Raw genomic sequence first — 14,679 nt, 5'->3', positions numbered from 1 at the left:
GTGATGGTCCACACTCCGGGGAGTGTATTTCTCTCTGAATAAATCCACTTCTACCTATCACTTTGTCTCTCACTGAATTCTTTCTGCAATGAGACATCAAGCACCTGAGTTTCATTAGGTCCTAAAGGTAGGTGTGTGATCTCAGTTGGAAGACCGTGGGTTTTGGCTGGGTGTGAGTCCTAGCCCTCTGGGTTAGAGTCTCAAACTGGGTTTTTGCTGGGTTCAAGCCCTGGCACATGGGGTCAAGTCCCTGTCTGAGGTTAAAGTGTTTTAGTTCCATCCAAGCAGAGACCTACAAAGTGAGAAGGAATTGGCCATGTGAAGATGGATAAAGGCAGGTGGCAAGAAGAACATTCTGGGCAAAGAGAACAGCATGTCCGTGGCCAGAGGGATCAGATCATGTTGTTGGAGGAACAAGATGTTTGCATTGTCATTTGCATGATAGGCTTGTGCGTGCTAAGTCGCTTCAGTCCTGTCTGACTCTTTGCCTGCCAGGCTCCTCTGTGGGCTTCTCTAGATCTAACATTGCCTGTGCCCACGTGCCTGCTGTGTCCCCTGCGCTAAGTGCACACGTGAATTGCCTCCTCAAAGTTTCCCAGTGATTCTGAAAGGTCAGTATCACTTATTCCAGATGAAATAAATATTCATATTCTAAGGCAAGTCAAGGAAAATTTAAACACAAATACTTTTCTCTGCCCTTTGGCCACCTCTCTCCCCTCTACTGTGCATCGTGCATCAACCAAGCCTCCCCATTGGCAGAAATACCTGTGAAACAGGAGGGCAGGGGCAGGGCACAACCTTTAAAAGAATGACATAGCCAGAAAACACAACATAAACTGATCAGAACCAAGTAGGCCCAAGAAGGTGCACAAGTTGACTTCCACTGGGTCTTGAGCCTCAGTATACTCTCACTGTAACACATCAGCAAGCTAAGTAGCACGCCCACAGGCACCACGACAGTGCCAAGGACGACCATAAAGGTCAAAAAGTGGGCAGTGGCCCAACTTCTGGAAATTCTCACCCCTTCCCCCATATAGCTGGAATACTGTGAAGTTACCCACCCCTATAAAAACTGACAACCCCATACTCGGATGCCATACCCCTTTCTGGGATGGTCCACACTCTGTGGAGTGTGTTTCTGTCTAAATAAATCCACTTTTACCTATCACTCTGTCTCACTGATGGAGAAGGCAATGGCACTCCACTCCAGTACTCTTGCCTGGAAAATCCCATGGATGGAGGAGCCTGGTGGGCTGCAGTACATGGGGTCGCTGAGGGTTGGATACGATTGAGCGACTTCACTTTCACTTTTCACTTTCATGCATTGGAGAAGGAAATGGCAGCCCACTCCAGTGTTCTTGCCTGGAGAATCCCAGGGATGGGGGAGCCTGGTGGGCTGCCGTCTATGGGGTCGCACAGAGTCGGACACGACTGAAGTGACTTAGCAGCAGCTGTCTCACTGAATTCTTTCTGCCATGAGACATTGAGAACCCGAGTTTCATTAAGTCCTGACACCAAGTGTGTGATCTCAGTTAAAAGACCATAGGTTCAAGTCCCAATCTGAGTTACATGCTTTCACCTGCTCAACCATAAACAGCAACATTCTCCTAACACCAAGACAACTCCTTAAAAGATAACCTTCCTTTTTGATCTTATAAGGGGCCACCCTGACCCATGACCTACCACTTGTTTTGTGTCACCCATCAATAGTACATTATTAATGTACACCTGTGTTGGCTCAGATGGTAAAGAATCTGCTTATAATGCAGGAGACCTGGGTTCGATCCCTGGGTCAGGAAGATATCCTGGAGAAGGGAATAACTACCCACTCCAGCATTCTTGACTGGAGAATTCCATGGACAGAGGAGCTGGTGGGCTCCTGACTGGTGGGCTGTGGGGTCACAAAAGAGTCAGACATGATTGAGCAACTAACATTTTCCCTTTTCTGTCTCAAAAACGTATATAACTGTGCTTTGACCTCTAATGGGTGGAACAGTCCCCAGAGTTCTGCAAGAAGCTGTTCCCGGGTTATAAACCTCAGTTTGGTTTGAATAAAATTTTCCACTTCTTTCTTAGAGTGACTGATTAATTTTTTTGTTTAAATTCCCATTGTACAGCTGTGAAAATTGAGGTTCAGAAGAACAATGGAGTGCCATGGTTAATGGCATGTTCTGGAGACAGATTGATTTTAATCTGCCGTTTAGCAGTGTCCCTTAAGCGTTTATCATTTTGAGCATTCACTTTGCATATCTGCAAAATAACACTATATACTTTATAAACGTTATTATGGAGTAAAAATAAATAATCCATGTAAAAGCTCTTATTACAGGGCCTGACAGATGGTGAACATTTCACAAATGGCTGTTGTTCTTACTATTCTCAATATGCCCTCTGGGGCTGAGAAGCTGGGCTGTAGTGCAAAGGTCAAAGCCAGGTCATCATCATGACCACCTGAGTCAGCTACTTGCTGTGGAGACCTAGAAACAGCTGAGGGAGGGGAGATTCTGGGAGCCACTGAAGGGAGAGAAAAAGTAACTGGGACAGGGAAGTGTAAATGGAGATTGAGATTCATTGAGCACTTCAGGTGCAAGACCTAAATTCAGTCATTTTGCACAGGAACCAAAAGAATATATATATATATATATATATATTTTTTTTTGTCATGCTGAGCAGCTTGCAGGATCTTAGTCCCCTGATCATGGATCGAACCCAGGCCAGGCTACCACAACAGGCAGCCAAGTCCTAATCACTGGACCGCCAGGAAATCCCCCAAAAGATTAAGACCTTCTGACTGCAGGACTTTGGTCCTTGGTCCTTACCTGGCTTGAGAAAGAGTGAGGTCACAGTCTCTCAGGGACCTCTCATTGAGGAGAAAGAAGACATCCCTCCAGGAAACTTGGAGCCCAAACAGAGAGTGGGGGCTAGACTTTGCCCTGGTTGATTCCAGGCAGAGGGTGTGGCTCTGGGAAGGAAGGTGCATTCTCGGACTTGCTCTTTGCTCTTGGGAATCACCAAAGGCACACGCACAGTATTTCCATAACGCAAATTCTCTTGCCAGGTTGGGGGCAGATTTGTGGGAACTGAGTTTCCAAACATAGACAGGTGTGAGTGTCTCTTGTGAAAATTCTTCTCAAATATGTTGCTTAGAGCTGCTCTCCTGATAGCTCCTGAGACTGGGGCCCTCAGTCCTATCCATCTCTCTTAGCATGTAATACCTGCATTTTTACTCAAGACCAAGTTTATCTTCTGTGTCTCCACGTTGCAAACCCAGGCCACACAAGAGGGTAAATAGACTTTCTAAATAAACAAATATTCAGACTCTCAGGGGGCAAAAATATCCATTTTGTGAATATATTACCATTTATTTATTTACTCATCTCATTGTTCTGGGGCATTTGGGTAGTTTCAAGTTTCTGAGTCTTTGGCTATAACAAATAGTGCTGATGTAAGGCAGTTCTACAAACGTTGTTTTGGGGTAGCACGTGCATTTCTGTCATGTATGTATCTAAGAGTGGACATCCCAGAGTCCCAGACTCTGTGCTCCCAATGCACGTTCCCTCCCAAAGGTCAGGGACCTAGATCCCAGGTACCACAACTAAGAGTTCACAAGCTGCCACTAAGAGCTGGTACAGCCAAAAAAGAAAGAAAAATATTTAAAAAGACAAAACAGCGGAGGTGCTGGGTCAACTTTACTAGATATTAGTACTCATTGGACCCACTCCAGCGTTCTTGCCTGGAGAATCCCAGGGACGGGAGAGCCTGGTGGGCTGCCGTCTATGGGGTCACAAAGAGTCGGACACAACCGAAGCAACTTAGCAGCAGCAGCAGTACTCAGTTCTCCAAAGTAGCTGTGTCACTGTCCACTCCCACCAGCGCTGCATCTGATTGGCCCGCGTCCGCTCTGACTTGGTGTCGCCAGGTGGAGAGTTTACAGCTGTAGCCACACACAGCAGCATGGCTGCACCTCAGAAACAGAAACACGGAATAGAGTGAAAAAAGCCAGACGTAACAGAACACACGCCATGTGACACAGGATAGTGGTACCCATGAGAAGCAGGAGGGGGCACTTCTGGGGTGCAGGTGATGTTCTGCTTCATCCAGGGGCTGCTTACACAAATTTACGCCCTGAAAATTCACCAAGCTGTGTAGTCAGGATTCATGCACTTTCCTGTCTGTTATACTTAAATAAAAATTTCTAAAGAAGTTCTCTCTCAACCTCCCCCTCTCTCTCCCTCTGTCATCTTTCCTCATAGTACTTGGTTGGGAACTGTCCCCACCAGTGGCCCCTTCTCAGCCATGCAACCTGTACAGTTGCACAGGTCCCACACTCAGAAGGGCCTGCAATTGGTTTCATGCTCTGCCATCTTTGTCTTGAAATTTTTGGTGCCCAAGGGGCCTTTTGTTTGCTTTTGGGACTGAGCCTCAGATGTCATGCAGCCACCCTGGCCACGGGCACCCTCAGAATCTACACAGGCCCCCTTCCCAGGCTTGGTCTCTGAGGACAAGGTCAGGGTGCCCCTATTCCTGAATAGAGAACATGCCAAAGGCCCAGTTTGGCCCCAGGATGGTTCTCCCTCCTGTGGGAACATGGAATTGCACTTCCCTGTGGATGGAATTCCTGGGTCATAGGGTAGGTTTGGCTTCCCAGGTGGAACTAGTGGTAAAGAACACGCCTACCAATGCAGGAGTCATAAGAGGTGCAGGTTCGATCCCTGGGTCGGGAAGATCCCCTAATGCATGAAGCAAGACACCCAAAGCCAGTGCTACAGGACAACCCAGAGGGATAGGGTGGGGAGGGAGGTGCATGGCAACCCGCTCCAGTACTCTTGCCTGGAGAATCCCATGGACAGAGGAGCCTGGCAGGCTATAGATCCATGGGGTCACACAGAGAGTACATGACTGAAGCAACATAGCACACACACATGGTAGGTTCAGCTCTCAGTTTAGTTATTATGGCTCATCTGTTCATTTAAATGGTGCAAGGAAATACTCAGTAACAATTGATGAGACCCTTTATGTCCAGGTCCTAGGGAGAGCGTACTCTTAGCTGGGGAAGGAAGGACTTATGGAAGAGGTGGATCTTGAGCTGTGCTTTGTAAGACTTGTTTATACCAGGGAAAAAATGAAAATTCCAGTGGAGGACCTAGTGGATTAAAGGTTTAAAATTAGATATTAACATATACATGTTCAATAGATAATGCAGAAATAGTCACCCGAGCTGGTAGTCGAGGTTGAAAAAAAGTGACTTGTGAGGTTGCATAGATAGTGCGACTCTTAGCAACTCTGCTGTGTTGCCTTATAGGTTTTAACAAGGCTTTTTTAAGAAGTGATGACTTAACTGTCACGGTTTAGTGTTTTTGTGCAGAGTGTTAGTTTAGTAGCAGTTTTAGACATTCTTTTGCCCATATTAGTCAGTTAACTGTTGACTGTTATGTCCTTCCAGGAACACAGGTTTTGTCCATAGTGAACAGAGAGCTAGGGGCTTCTCTGGTGGCTCAGTGGTAAAAAAATTCAGCTGCAATGCAGGAGACACAGGAGATGCAGCTTGGATCCCTGGGTAGGGAAGATCCCCTGGAGGAGGGCATGGCAACCTGTTCCAGTATTCTTGCCTGGAAAATCCCACGGACAGAGGAATCTGGCGGGTTACAGTCCATAGGGCTGAAAAGAGTCGGACACGACTGAAGCAACTGAACACGCTTGCATGCACGAACAGAGTTAATGTTCATAGTAAGACAGTGCATGAAAGAGTTGTGAAACAGTTGACGCACTAAGTGCTAAATCGGTTGTTGGTCAAGGATCCTATCAGACCAGGGGAGGGATCAGTGAGGACCAGGTTTGCATAGCCCTAACTTGAATGACAAGTGGAACGTATATTGCTACAGTTAAGAGAACAGAGGTATGGAGATGGAAATGACCCTGGTGTGCTCCTAGGTTGATAAGAGCAGAAGATACACACAGAAAGGAAAAAGGAGATAGAAACGTTCGGTTACTGAGTCCAGGTCCCAGCGGCCTTGAGAGCCAGGACTGAGGAGAGGACAATATTAGTGACCGTGAGAACTGAACCAAAGGCCTAAACGCAGCACGTGATTTTCTGTACATTTTGCTCTTTTATCACGGCTTTCTTAAATGGGCATCAAAGGACTTTTTTTTTTAAGTTTTGAGTTATTTTCTATAACTGTTAGGGTAGCTTTGTGATTTTATGAGGGGATCTGGTTTGGAAATTGACAAAATGAATAATTCCTTCTTGTGTCCTATTTCATTTCATTTGGTGTAATGAGTTGGTTTCATAAGACTGTTAATATCAGCTTATATTTAAATATATAATATAGATAGCCTGAAAGTACGGGAAAGATATTTTTCATTTAGTTCATTACAAACTAACTCTACTTAGGGATAATTTTGTTTTGGATAGTTAAGCTACTTGTCTAGTCACTGTTGCCATAAACTTAACCTAAGATGTATTTAGAGCAAGGATTCCTTTTTTAGTGTCATGAACCTCTTAGCAGTTAGTTGAGATCTCAGGCTGAATTCTCAGAATACTGTTTCAAAATGTATAGTATAAGTAGGATTACAAAGGAAGCCAATTGTATAAAAATAGCTACAACAATATAGTTGTTAGTCATATCCGACACTTTGCAACCCCACGGACTGTAGTCCACCAGGCTCGTCAGTCCATGGAACCCTCTGGGCAAGAATACTGGAGTGGGTAGCCATTCCTTTCTCCAGGGGATCTTCCCAACCAGGGTCTCCTGCATTACAGGCAGATTCTTTACTGTCTGAGCCACCAGGGAAGACACAATATTTAACAAGTTGAATGATATATTTACTTCTTTATCATATGATGCATGAGATAGAGGCAGTTTACAAGCCATCATAATGAACATAAGCAAGATACTAAGAGCCTAACAGTCGTAAAGCAACATGAAAATACATGATTTCTGTTAGTGATTAAATCACAGAAGTGTGGTTAAATGTGGTTTGTTGCCTACAATAATAATTGAAGGACAAGCTAAATTTCATGACAACAAAGATAATTTTACCTGCCCCAGGTACAAAGGTCTGGGGTTAGGAACCCTTAATTTAGGATAGTTTGAAATGCTCAATGATATTGCTTCTCTCATTTTCTCCTTATTGCTTTCTCTTTAATCCTGAAAAATACAGTCAACAGTTCACATAAAACATGTTCATACTATTTTGGGTTATGATGCTTGAGCAATATCCTTTATTTTAATAATAGCTATGCAATTATCTATATTTACCTAAGTATGCTTTAGGAAATTATTAGCAGGTTTCATTATATTGCAAACATGTGTAACAGAGTCCACAGTTAAGATTAAGTTGGCAATCAGGTGTATTAATCTGGTTAATTATTGATGTTCTTTATTTAGGGTCCAATTAATGTAAAAATAGTCTAATGATGTGGCACATTTTACAAAACTGTATACTGAAATAGCAAATAGTATTCTTGCCTGGAAAATTCCACAGACAGGGGAGCCTGGTGGGCTGCAGTCCATGGGGTTGCAAAGAGTAGGACACGACTGAGCAGGCACACACAGGTACCAAAACTCTAACTTGTTAAGCACGAATTTTTAACAAAGAAACTGTGCTCTGAAAAGCCTGGTCAGATGGGAGAAGAAATTGACGTACTTTTTAAAGTGCTGTAGTAATTTAAATGTCCTTCTTATGAGACCAAGTGTACACCTAGTTCTAATATAGGTGTTTAAAATTATTGGCTTTCTTTTCAGTTTATAAACGAGAGGAAGATTTATTCTGTCAGCGTCATATGTACAGTCACTGTTAAAATGCTGACTTTGGCTAGCAGTTAGGTCAGTTGAAACTTACATTTATTGTTACTTGATTTTGCTGAAATTTTAGAAGATTATCTTTCTCAAAACATACTAATTTGCTTGATGGAAGGATTTATTTTGTTTTTCTCACCTTATTTAGAAATCACTAATTTTGGAATCAGATTCTTCACCTGCTAAAGAAATGTGAATTTTTTCTTTTTTAAAAAATTTGGCAGCATAGTTTGTATGTACTTGTTAAACCAAAAATCATTGTAATTATTTGTTGACTCTTGCAGCCTTTTGAGCTTTCCTGGTGGGTCAACAGTAAAAAAAATCCACCTGCCAATTCAGGAGACATGGATTCCATCTCTGGGTTGGGAAGATCCCCTGAAGAAGGACATGGCAACCCACTTCAGTATTCTTGACTGGGAAATCGCATAGATAGAGGAGCCTGGCAGGCTACAGTCCATAGGGCCTCAAAGAGTCGGACACGACTTAGTGACTAAAAACAACCAACAAAGGGCAGGTACATGCACCATACCCCAGATGGCTCTCTGCCCTGTGCTTCCATCTGCCTTCAAAAACAAGAATTGTGATAAAATATACAGAACATAAAATTGACCATAGTAACTATTTTAAAGTCTGTAGCCCAGTGGCATTAATTTACATTGTTGTACAACCATCTGCACCATCAACCTCTAGAACTTTTTCATCTTCCTAAACTGATACTTTGTACCCATGAAACACTAATTCCCCATTCTCCCCATTCTCTTCCACCTGCTTTTTTTTTTTTTTTTAATTTTTAAACTTACATAATTGTATTAGTTTTGCCAAATATCAAAATGAATCCATCACAGGTATACATGTGCTCCCCATCCTGAACCTCCTCCCTCCTCCCTCCCCATACCATCCCTCTGGGTCATCCCAGTGCACTAGCCCCAAGCATCCAGTATCGTGCATTGAACCTGGACTGGCATCTCGTTTCATACATGATATTTTACATGTTTCAATGCCATTCTCCCAAATCTTCCCACCCTCTCCCTCTCCCACAGAGTCCATAAGACTGTTCTGTACATCAGCGTCACTTTTGCTGTCTCGTACACAGGGTTATTGTTATCATCTCTCTAAATTCCATATATATGCGTTAGTATACTGTATTGGTGTTTTTCCTTCTGGCTTACTTCACACCTGCTTTTATATATATTTTTTCTTGTTTGTGTCTCTTCCCAGCTACATGTACACTCCATGGACTGTAGCCCACCAGGCTGTCTGTCCATGGGATTCTCCAGGCAAGAATACCGGAGTGGGTTGCCATGCCCTTCTCCAAGGGCATCTTCCCGACCCAGGGATCAAACCCAGGTCTCCTGCATTGTAGGCAGATTCTTTACCAACTGAGCCACCAGGGAAGACTGCAAGAGGGCCAGGAGGGGGCACTGTCTTCAGAATAAAGAAGAGTATGTATGATGCACCCAGGACCTGGGGAACATGGTTAACAAAAAGCTTTGTTAAATAAAAATATGGGATATAATTTAACCCTTGTTTGAAATCTGGGCTGGTTCTTGGACTAATAAATTCTCTAAATTCAGTGTTGAGCCAGTAGCCAGGCAAAGTTGGATCTAAAACCTCTTTGCTGATGGAGTGGATAAAGCATTAACTCTGCTCCACTAATAAAATATTGACTCTTTGTTAAGTACTTACCAGGGACTAGGTACTCAATACACAGAAGGGACTTAGAAAAGTACTTGTTGTTGTTCAATCACCCAGAGTCATGTCCAACTCTTTGAGACCCCATGGACTGCAGCTCAATATATTTTTTTTTCTTTATGAGAAGTATCACGTTTGGCTCTGCAATCATCCTCAAAGGTGGTCATTCAGTTCTGAGTGAGAAATAAATTCAGAGACGTGGTGTCCCCTGCCAGAGGTCACACAGCTGGCAGATGGTTCCAGGTCTGGGTGATTCCAAAGCTCAGTGGGTTCAGTATTTACTTTGCAACACTTCCCCATGTCAATTAACCAAAATAGGATTTCTGACATGTTTTACTTTCGTTTGAATAAAACTAGTTTTTCCTGATTACAAGCATGTATAAGTTCTTTTTTTAAAAAAATTCAAGCATGGGAATTCCCTGGGAGTCCAGTGGTGAGGACTTGTTGCTTTCACTGTGGAGGCCTGGGTTCAATCCCTGGTCGGGGAACTAAGATCCCACAAGCCACAAGGCATGGCCAAGGCATAAAATAATTTAAAAATAAAATAAAAAATTTAAAAATTAAAACATTCAGGCACTACAGAAAATGAAACTATTAATTAAGACTTCTTAGAATGTTCTGTCAAGACTCACGGTGACCCTACCAGGGGTAGCAGGATTTGGAAAGCACGTTCCTCATCAACTCCTCCTTCCATGTTTTGTCTCCAGGTCAGGGATTTTATGTTACATTCAGTGACCTTTCTTTCTTTATCATCCCCTCCTCGATGTTCTCTGGAGAGAACAGAGGAGGGTGTGCAGATGCTGAATCTACCTCCTCCCATCTCCCCACTTGTGTTTCCCATAAGAACTTCTTGTTTTCCATTCTATGTACTGGGCTTCCTCCAGCCAGGTCTAAGTTTGTTTTTCTGAACATTGGTTTCATCCTGGGTGTAATAAGGAAGTTGTCAAGCGAAACTGTTTTTTCCGGAGTAGCTGCAGTAAGCCTGCTATCTCTGGGGGAGCAGGAAGCAGCACTTGGGATAGGATGGGCAGGTGGCGGGGGCGGGGGCCGGGATTGGCTGTCCATGAGCTCACCCCCTGGGCGGCATGATATATAAGGTTCTGACCAAAGCATCTTCTGAGACAGCCTGGAAACTGGCAGCATCATCTCCCTGGGAGAGCTGGAACTACTACCCCTCATTGGATACACCTTTCAGCAGACAGGGAGTGGTGCCCAGACGTGGGCAGTACCTGACGCGAAGCCCCTTGATTGGGAGCTCCCGATCACAAGTGTCCTGCGACAGGAGCAACTTCCATGCTCTGAAGCTGACTGAATGATACTCTCCTTAGACGACTGGAGTAGTAGGTGGGTATCTTGGGGTCCTGAAAGGAGGGTAAACCCCGAGTCCAGTCCCAACACTGCTTCTAGCTTCCTGGTCTCTTCATCTCTAGAAAAGTACAAAGTTCAATGACATGATTTCAGCCAGGTGTCATGCAAGGAGCTGGGGACTCACCTGGATTTAGAAGCTCTGAACTCAAGTCCCAGCCCTGCTGCTTTCTTGCTTAGCAGTCCTGAGCAGGGAACTTCACTTCCCTGGGCCTCAGTTTCTTCATCTGTAGAATGGGGGCAGCATTACATACCTCTCCTGCTCATTTCCCTGTTGGATGTTGTGGAGGTCAAGTGACAGCTTGGCATGAAGGTATGTAGTAAAGAGAAAGTTTGCAGAAACAGAGGTGTTATTACCGATGGTCGGATGAAGGTTTTATCACTTTACATTTCTTGGAAGCTAGTCCAAGGACAGGGAGATCTTATGAAAAGAGTTCTGGTGGCCTGCTGCTCCAACAGGGATTTTAGGGGCAATTATAACATTGCGTGGCCTGTGGTCTGTGGTCGTGGATAGAGGACAAGATGGGGTGAGGATGGGATGGGGGTACCTGCACAAACTCTAGTGCTGGATGGAGGGGTGCCGTGGTCGTTTTTGGAGTTCTCCTGCTCTGTGTTGATGACCCTACTGCCCCCACAATCTGCCCCACCGCTGTGTCTCGGAGTCTGAAGGTCCACAGTTAGGGAGTTCATTGTTTTGGGTTTCAAAAGATCCTCAAAAGATGCAAATCCCAACCTTTTGGAAAATAGGTACCAGGTGATGTGTGTTTGATGGTGACAATCAGATTGGGCAGATGGTCCAAGTCTAGCTCTTGACATTGAGCTGCAGGTTGGCTCTGGCAGAGCTGACCCCAGCTTTCCAGCCCCAGGCTCAGATGCCTCTTTGATCTGAAGCTTCATGCAAAACCCCACTGGGCTCTGCTGTGGTCAGGCCATGGCTGCAGCCTTTCGTCCCTGCCCAGCCTCACATTTTAAGGTGGCCAAGGACGAGCTGGAGAGTTCTCAGGGACAGATATCCAGGCAGGAGAAGGGTCCAGAAGCAACGAGATACGAGGACACATCTAGAGACCTGGGCTGTTGGGCAATGGGCTGGCTGGAGGGACTCGGGGTGAGGTAGCCTCTCCTCAGGGCGTGAGGGCCTGCCGCTAGCCAGGTCAGCTCTGAGGAGTGTGTGTGTGCTAAGTCCCTTCAGTTGTGCCCAACTTTTTGTGACTCTATGGACTGTGTAGACCACCAGGCTCCTTGGTCCATGGGATTCTCCAGGCAAGAATGCTGGAGTGGGTTGCCATGCCCTCCTCCAGGGGATCTTCCTGACCCAGGAATCGAACCTGCATCTCTTATGTCTCCTGCATTGACAGGTGGGTTCTTTACCACTAGCGCCTCCTGGGGAGCCCCCTGTTTAGGGAGGCCTGTCCTTAATTCCCGCTGGCTGATGGTGGAACTGTCTGCCTTGAACGGTGGTGAGCTCCCATTGCAGGGAGTGTCCCAACAGGGGAGGCGAGTGTACGAAGGAGCCCTACACTTCTCAGGACTCTTCAATTCTAGGAACCGCCTAGGGACCCCATGAAGGAGAAGGAATACCTGGATTGTTTCCACTTAACACTTGGGAGGCAGGTGTGAGAGCTGGATGGGTCCAGTGTTGAGGGAAGAGATGACCACCTTGTCCCCCACTCCAGTCCTCCAGTGGTTGTTGGAGTTGTCCTACCAGAGGGTGTGGGCTGTGGGTGTGGACCAGTCATCTTGAGAGCCCAAATGGAAGACTTTAACCTCAAACAGGCACTGACCTTCGGTGTTTGGAGTGTCCGTGGGCTCACTTGTGCTGATGAGTAGGAACCGTGAGCTGAGCGTCAGCCCTTGATTCTCCTACTCACCGACTGGCTTCCGGCCAAGAGTCTGTGAGTCCCACCCTGTGTCTACAATCTTTGCCTCTGGGACAGAAATGTTAATACCTGGGCACACGTGAGTGTGTGACTCCAGCCGTACAAGTAACAGCAGGCACGTGTACGGACATGGTTATCAATGTCAGCATGAAATAGCAGATTTGTTCACCCCTAAGTGTGTATGTGTGTGTGTGTGTGTGTGAGTGTGTTTACGGGAGGCCACTGTGCTGGAAAAAGAATTCAGAATCCAGAGAAGTAGATTCAAGCCCCGTCTCTCCCTGCTTCTGGACTGTGAGACCCTGGGGAAATCTCATAATTGTCAGAGCCTCAACCTCCCACTGCCAGCCTGGCTCATTGCCAGGCTGGGGCCAAGTTGAATTGAGAGCTTGTGGATGGAAGATGTGCTGGGTGCCCTGTGGCTGGTAAGCTGATTGTGTTTGTATATTTGTTCCAGAAACACTGAGAGCCTCCCAGGCAGTGTGGACACAACAGAAACCAGGCAGACTTGGGCCCTTTCTCTGGACCTTGGATCGAGATAGGGAGGGCAGAGGGCAGACGGATACCCGGAGAATGAGGCCCTGTATTTACACTTGGGGGCCCAGGAGGGAAACTTTAGGGTGTTATGAGTTCTTGTAGGTTGACGGTACGAGAGCATGTTTCAGGGTCACATGAGCATCTTAGCCCGACTGGGCTGCCGTCACAAACTCTCATAGACGGGGTGGCTTAGAGGCAGCAGGGATTTGTTTCTCACGCTTCTGGAGGCTGAAGTCCAAGACTCAGGCGCCCACAGGTTCGGTGTGTGGTGAGGCTTCCTGGTTCCGAGACCGGGTCTCTCTATGTGCTCACACGGTGGAAGGGGTGAGGGAGCACTCTGAGATCTCTTGTATAAGGGCATTAGTCTCTTCCATTCGGGCTCTGGTCAAATGACTTAATAATCCTCACTTGTATTACCATCCCACTGGGGATTACGTTCCAACATATGAATCCGAGCGGGACACAAACCTCCATCTATAGCAGTGAGAGTCTGTGGATGTGACCCTGGGTCCACACCACGCTCCCTCGGAGTGGCCGGCTGTTTGTTGTATCTATTGTTTGTAGTCCAGGAGTGGAGAAGGGGAGCAGCTAAACTCCCTCTAGGGAGCGGTGACAGAGCTGTTACAGAGGAGCTTGGCAGGTGCGTGAATTAGAGAATGATGTATAGATGAGATCAGCGTATAATTTAGAAAATAAACCCCAAATGACAGCGCACGTGTGAAAAACTGGCCAATTTCCCTTTCCGCAGTAACTCAAGGTCCGCTCTGTGCACTTTCTCTGGTATTTTACTGCTGTTTTTAAATACGTCACCAGTACATGTCAGAAGTCCTGCAATCGGCAGATCGTTGGGGTGTTACGGGTATTTCTGAGCAGACTAGGACTTTGCTCTGAAATCCACTTTCTGTCAAGGCAATGAACAAGTTGATAAGAGCAGCTGGGTTTCATGCAGCCAAGGTCTGCAGCTGTCTCAGGGTTACCATCTGGAGGCGTGACCTGGACAGGGTGGAATTCCCCGACGGGCAGGCAGAACTTAGATGATGTCCTAGGCAAAGCAGGGATACAGGACAACAAAAAAAAAAAAGAGGAAGGAAAAAGAAAGATTTGCTTTGATGAATTCTGGATAGGCAGAATTTTATAATTAGAAAGTCTGGAAAGATTTAATTTCAGCACGCACAGAATCTGTGTGTGTGTGTGTTTGTATGGTGTGGGTAGTATGTGTGTGTGTGGGGGGGGTGGTGGTTAATATTAAAACACAATCTTCTCAGGCAGGGCTTAGAGACTTTAAAAGTCTGAGGACACATCTGCCCCACAGATCTTCCAGGTGTCTCCTTGGAGGAGGGTAGGCCTTTAAAAAAAAATGTTTATTTTTTTATCTGGCTACACCCTGGAGTTTCTCTTCCCTGGGGAACACT

The 14,679-nt window shown here is 45.7% G+C and overlaps 1 protein-coding gene across 1 annotated transcript in view; it reads left to right on the top strand.

Moving 5' to 3' along the window:
• The first annotated feature begins 10,756 nt into the window (after positions 1-10,756).
• Positions 10,757-14,679, top strand: part of LOC104995017 (chromosome unknown open reading frame, human C6orf222) — a 19,587-nt gene continuing 15,664 nt past the window's right edge. Inside the window, exon 1 of the mRNA XM_010848733.1 lies at positions 10,757-10,835. Within this exon, the coding sequence (XP_010847035.1) occupies positions 10,804-10,835 (32 nt within the window). The 5' untranslated portion in view covers positions 10,757-10,803. The remainder of the gene's footprint in view (positions 10,836-14,679) is intronic.

The sequence above is a fragment of the Bison bison genome, unplaced genomic scaffold, assembly GCF_000754665.1.
Source record: "Bison bison bison isolate TAMUID 2011002044 unplaced genomic scaffold, Bison_UMD1.0 scf7180017864270, whole genome shotgun sequence".
NCBI classification, from domain to species: domain Eukaryota; kingdom Metazoa; phylum Chordata; class Mammalia; order Artiodactyla; family Bovidae; genus Bison; species Bison bison.
This window is presented reverse-complemented; position numbering and strand designations above follow the sequence as displayed.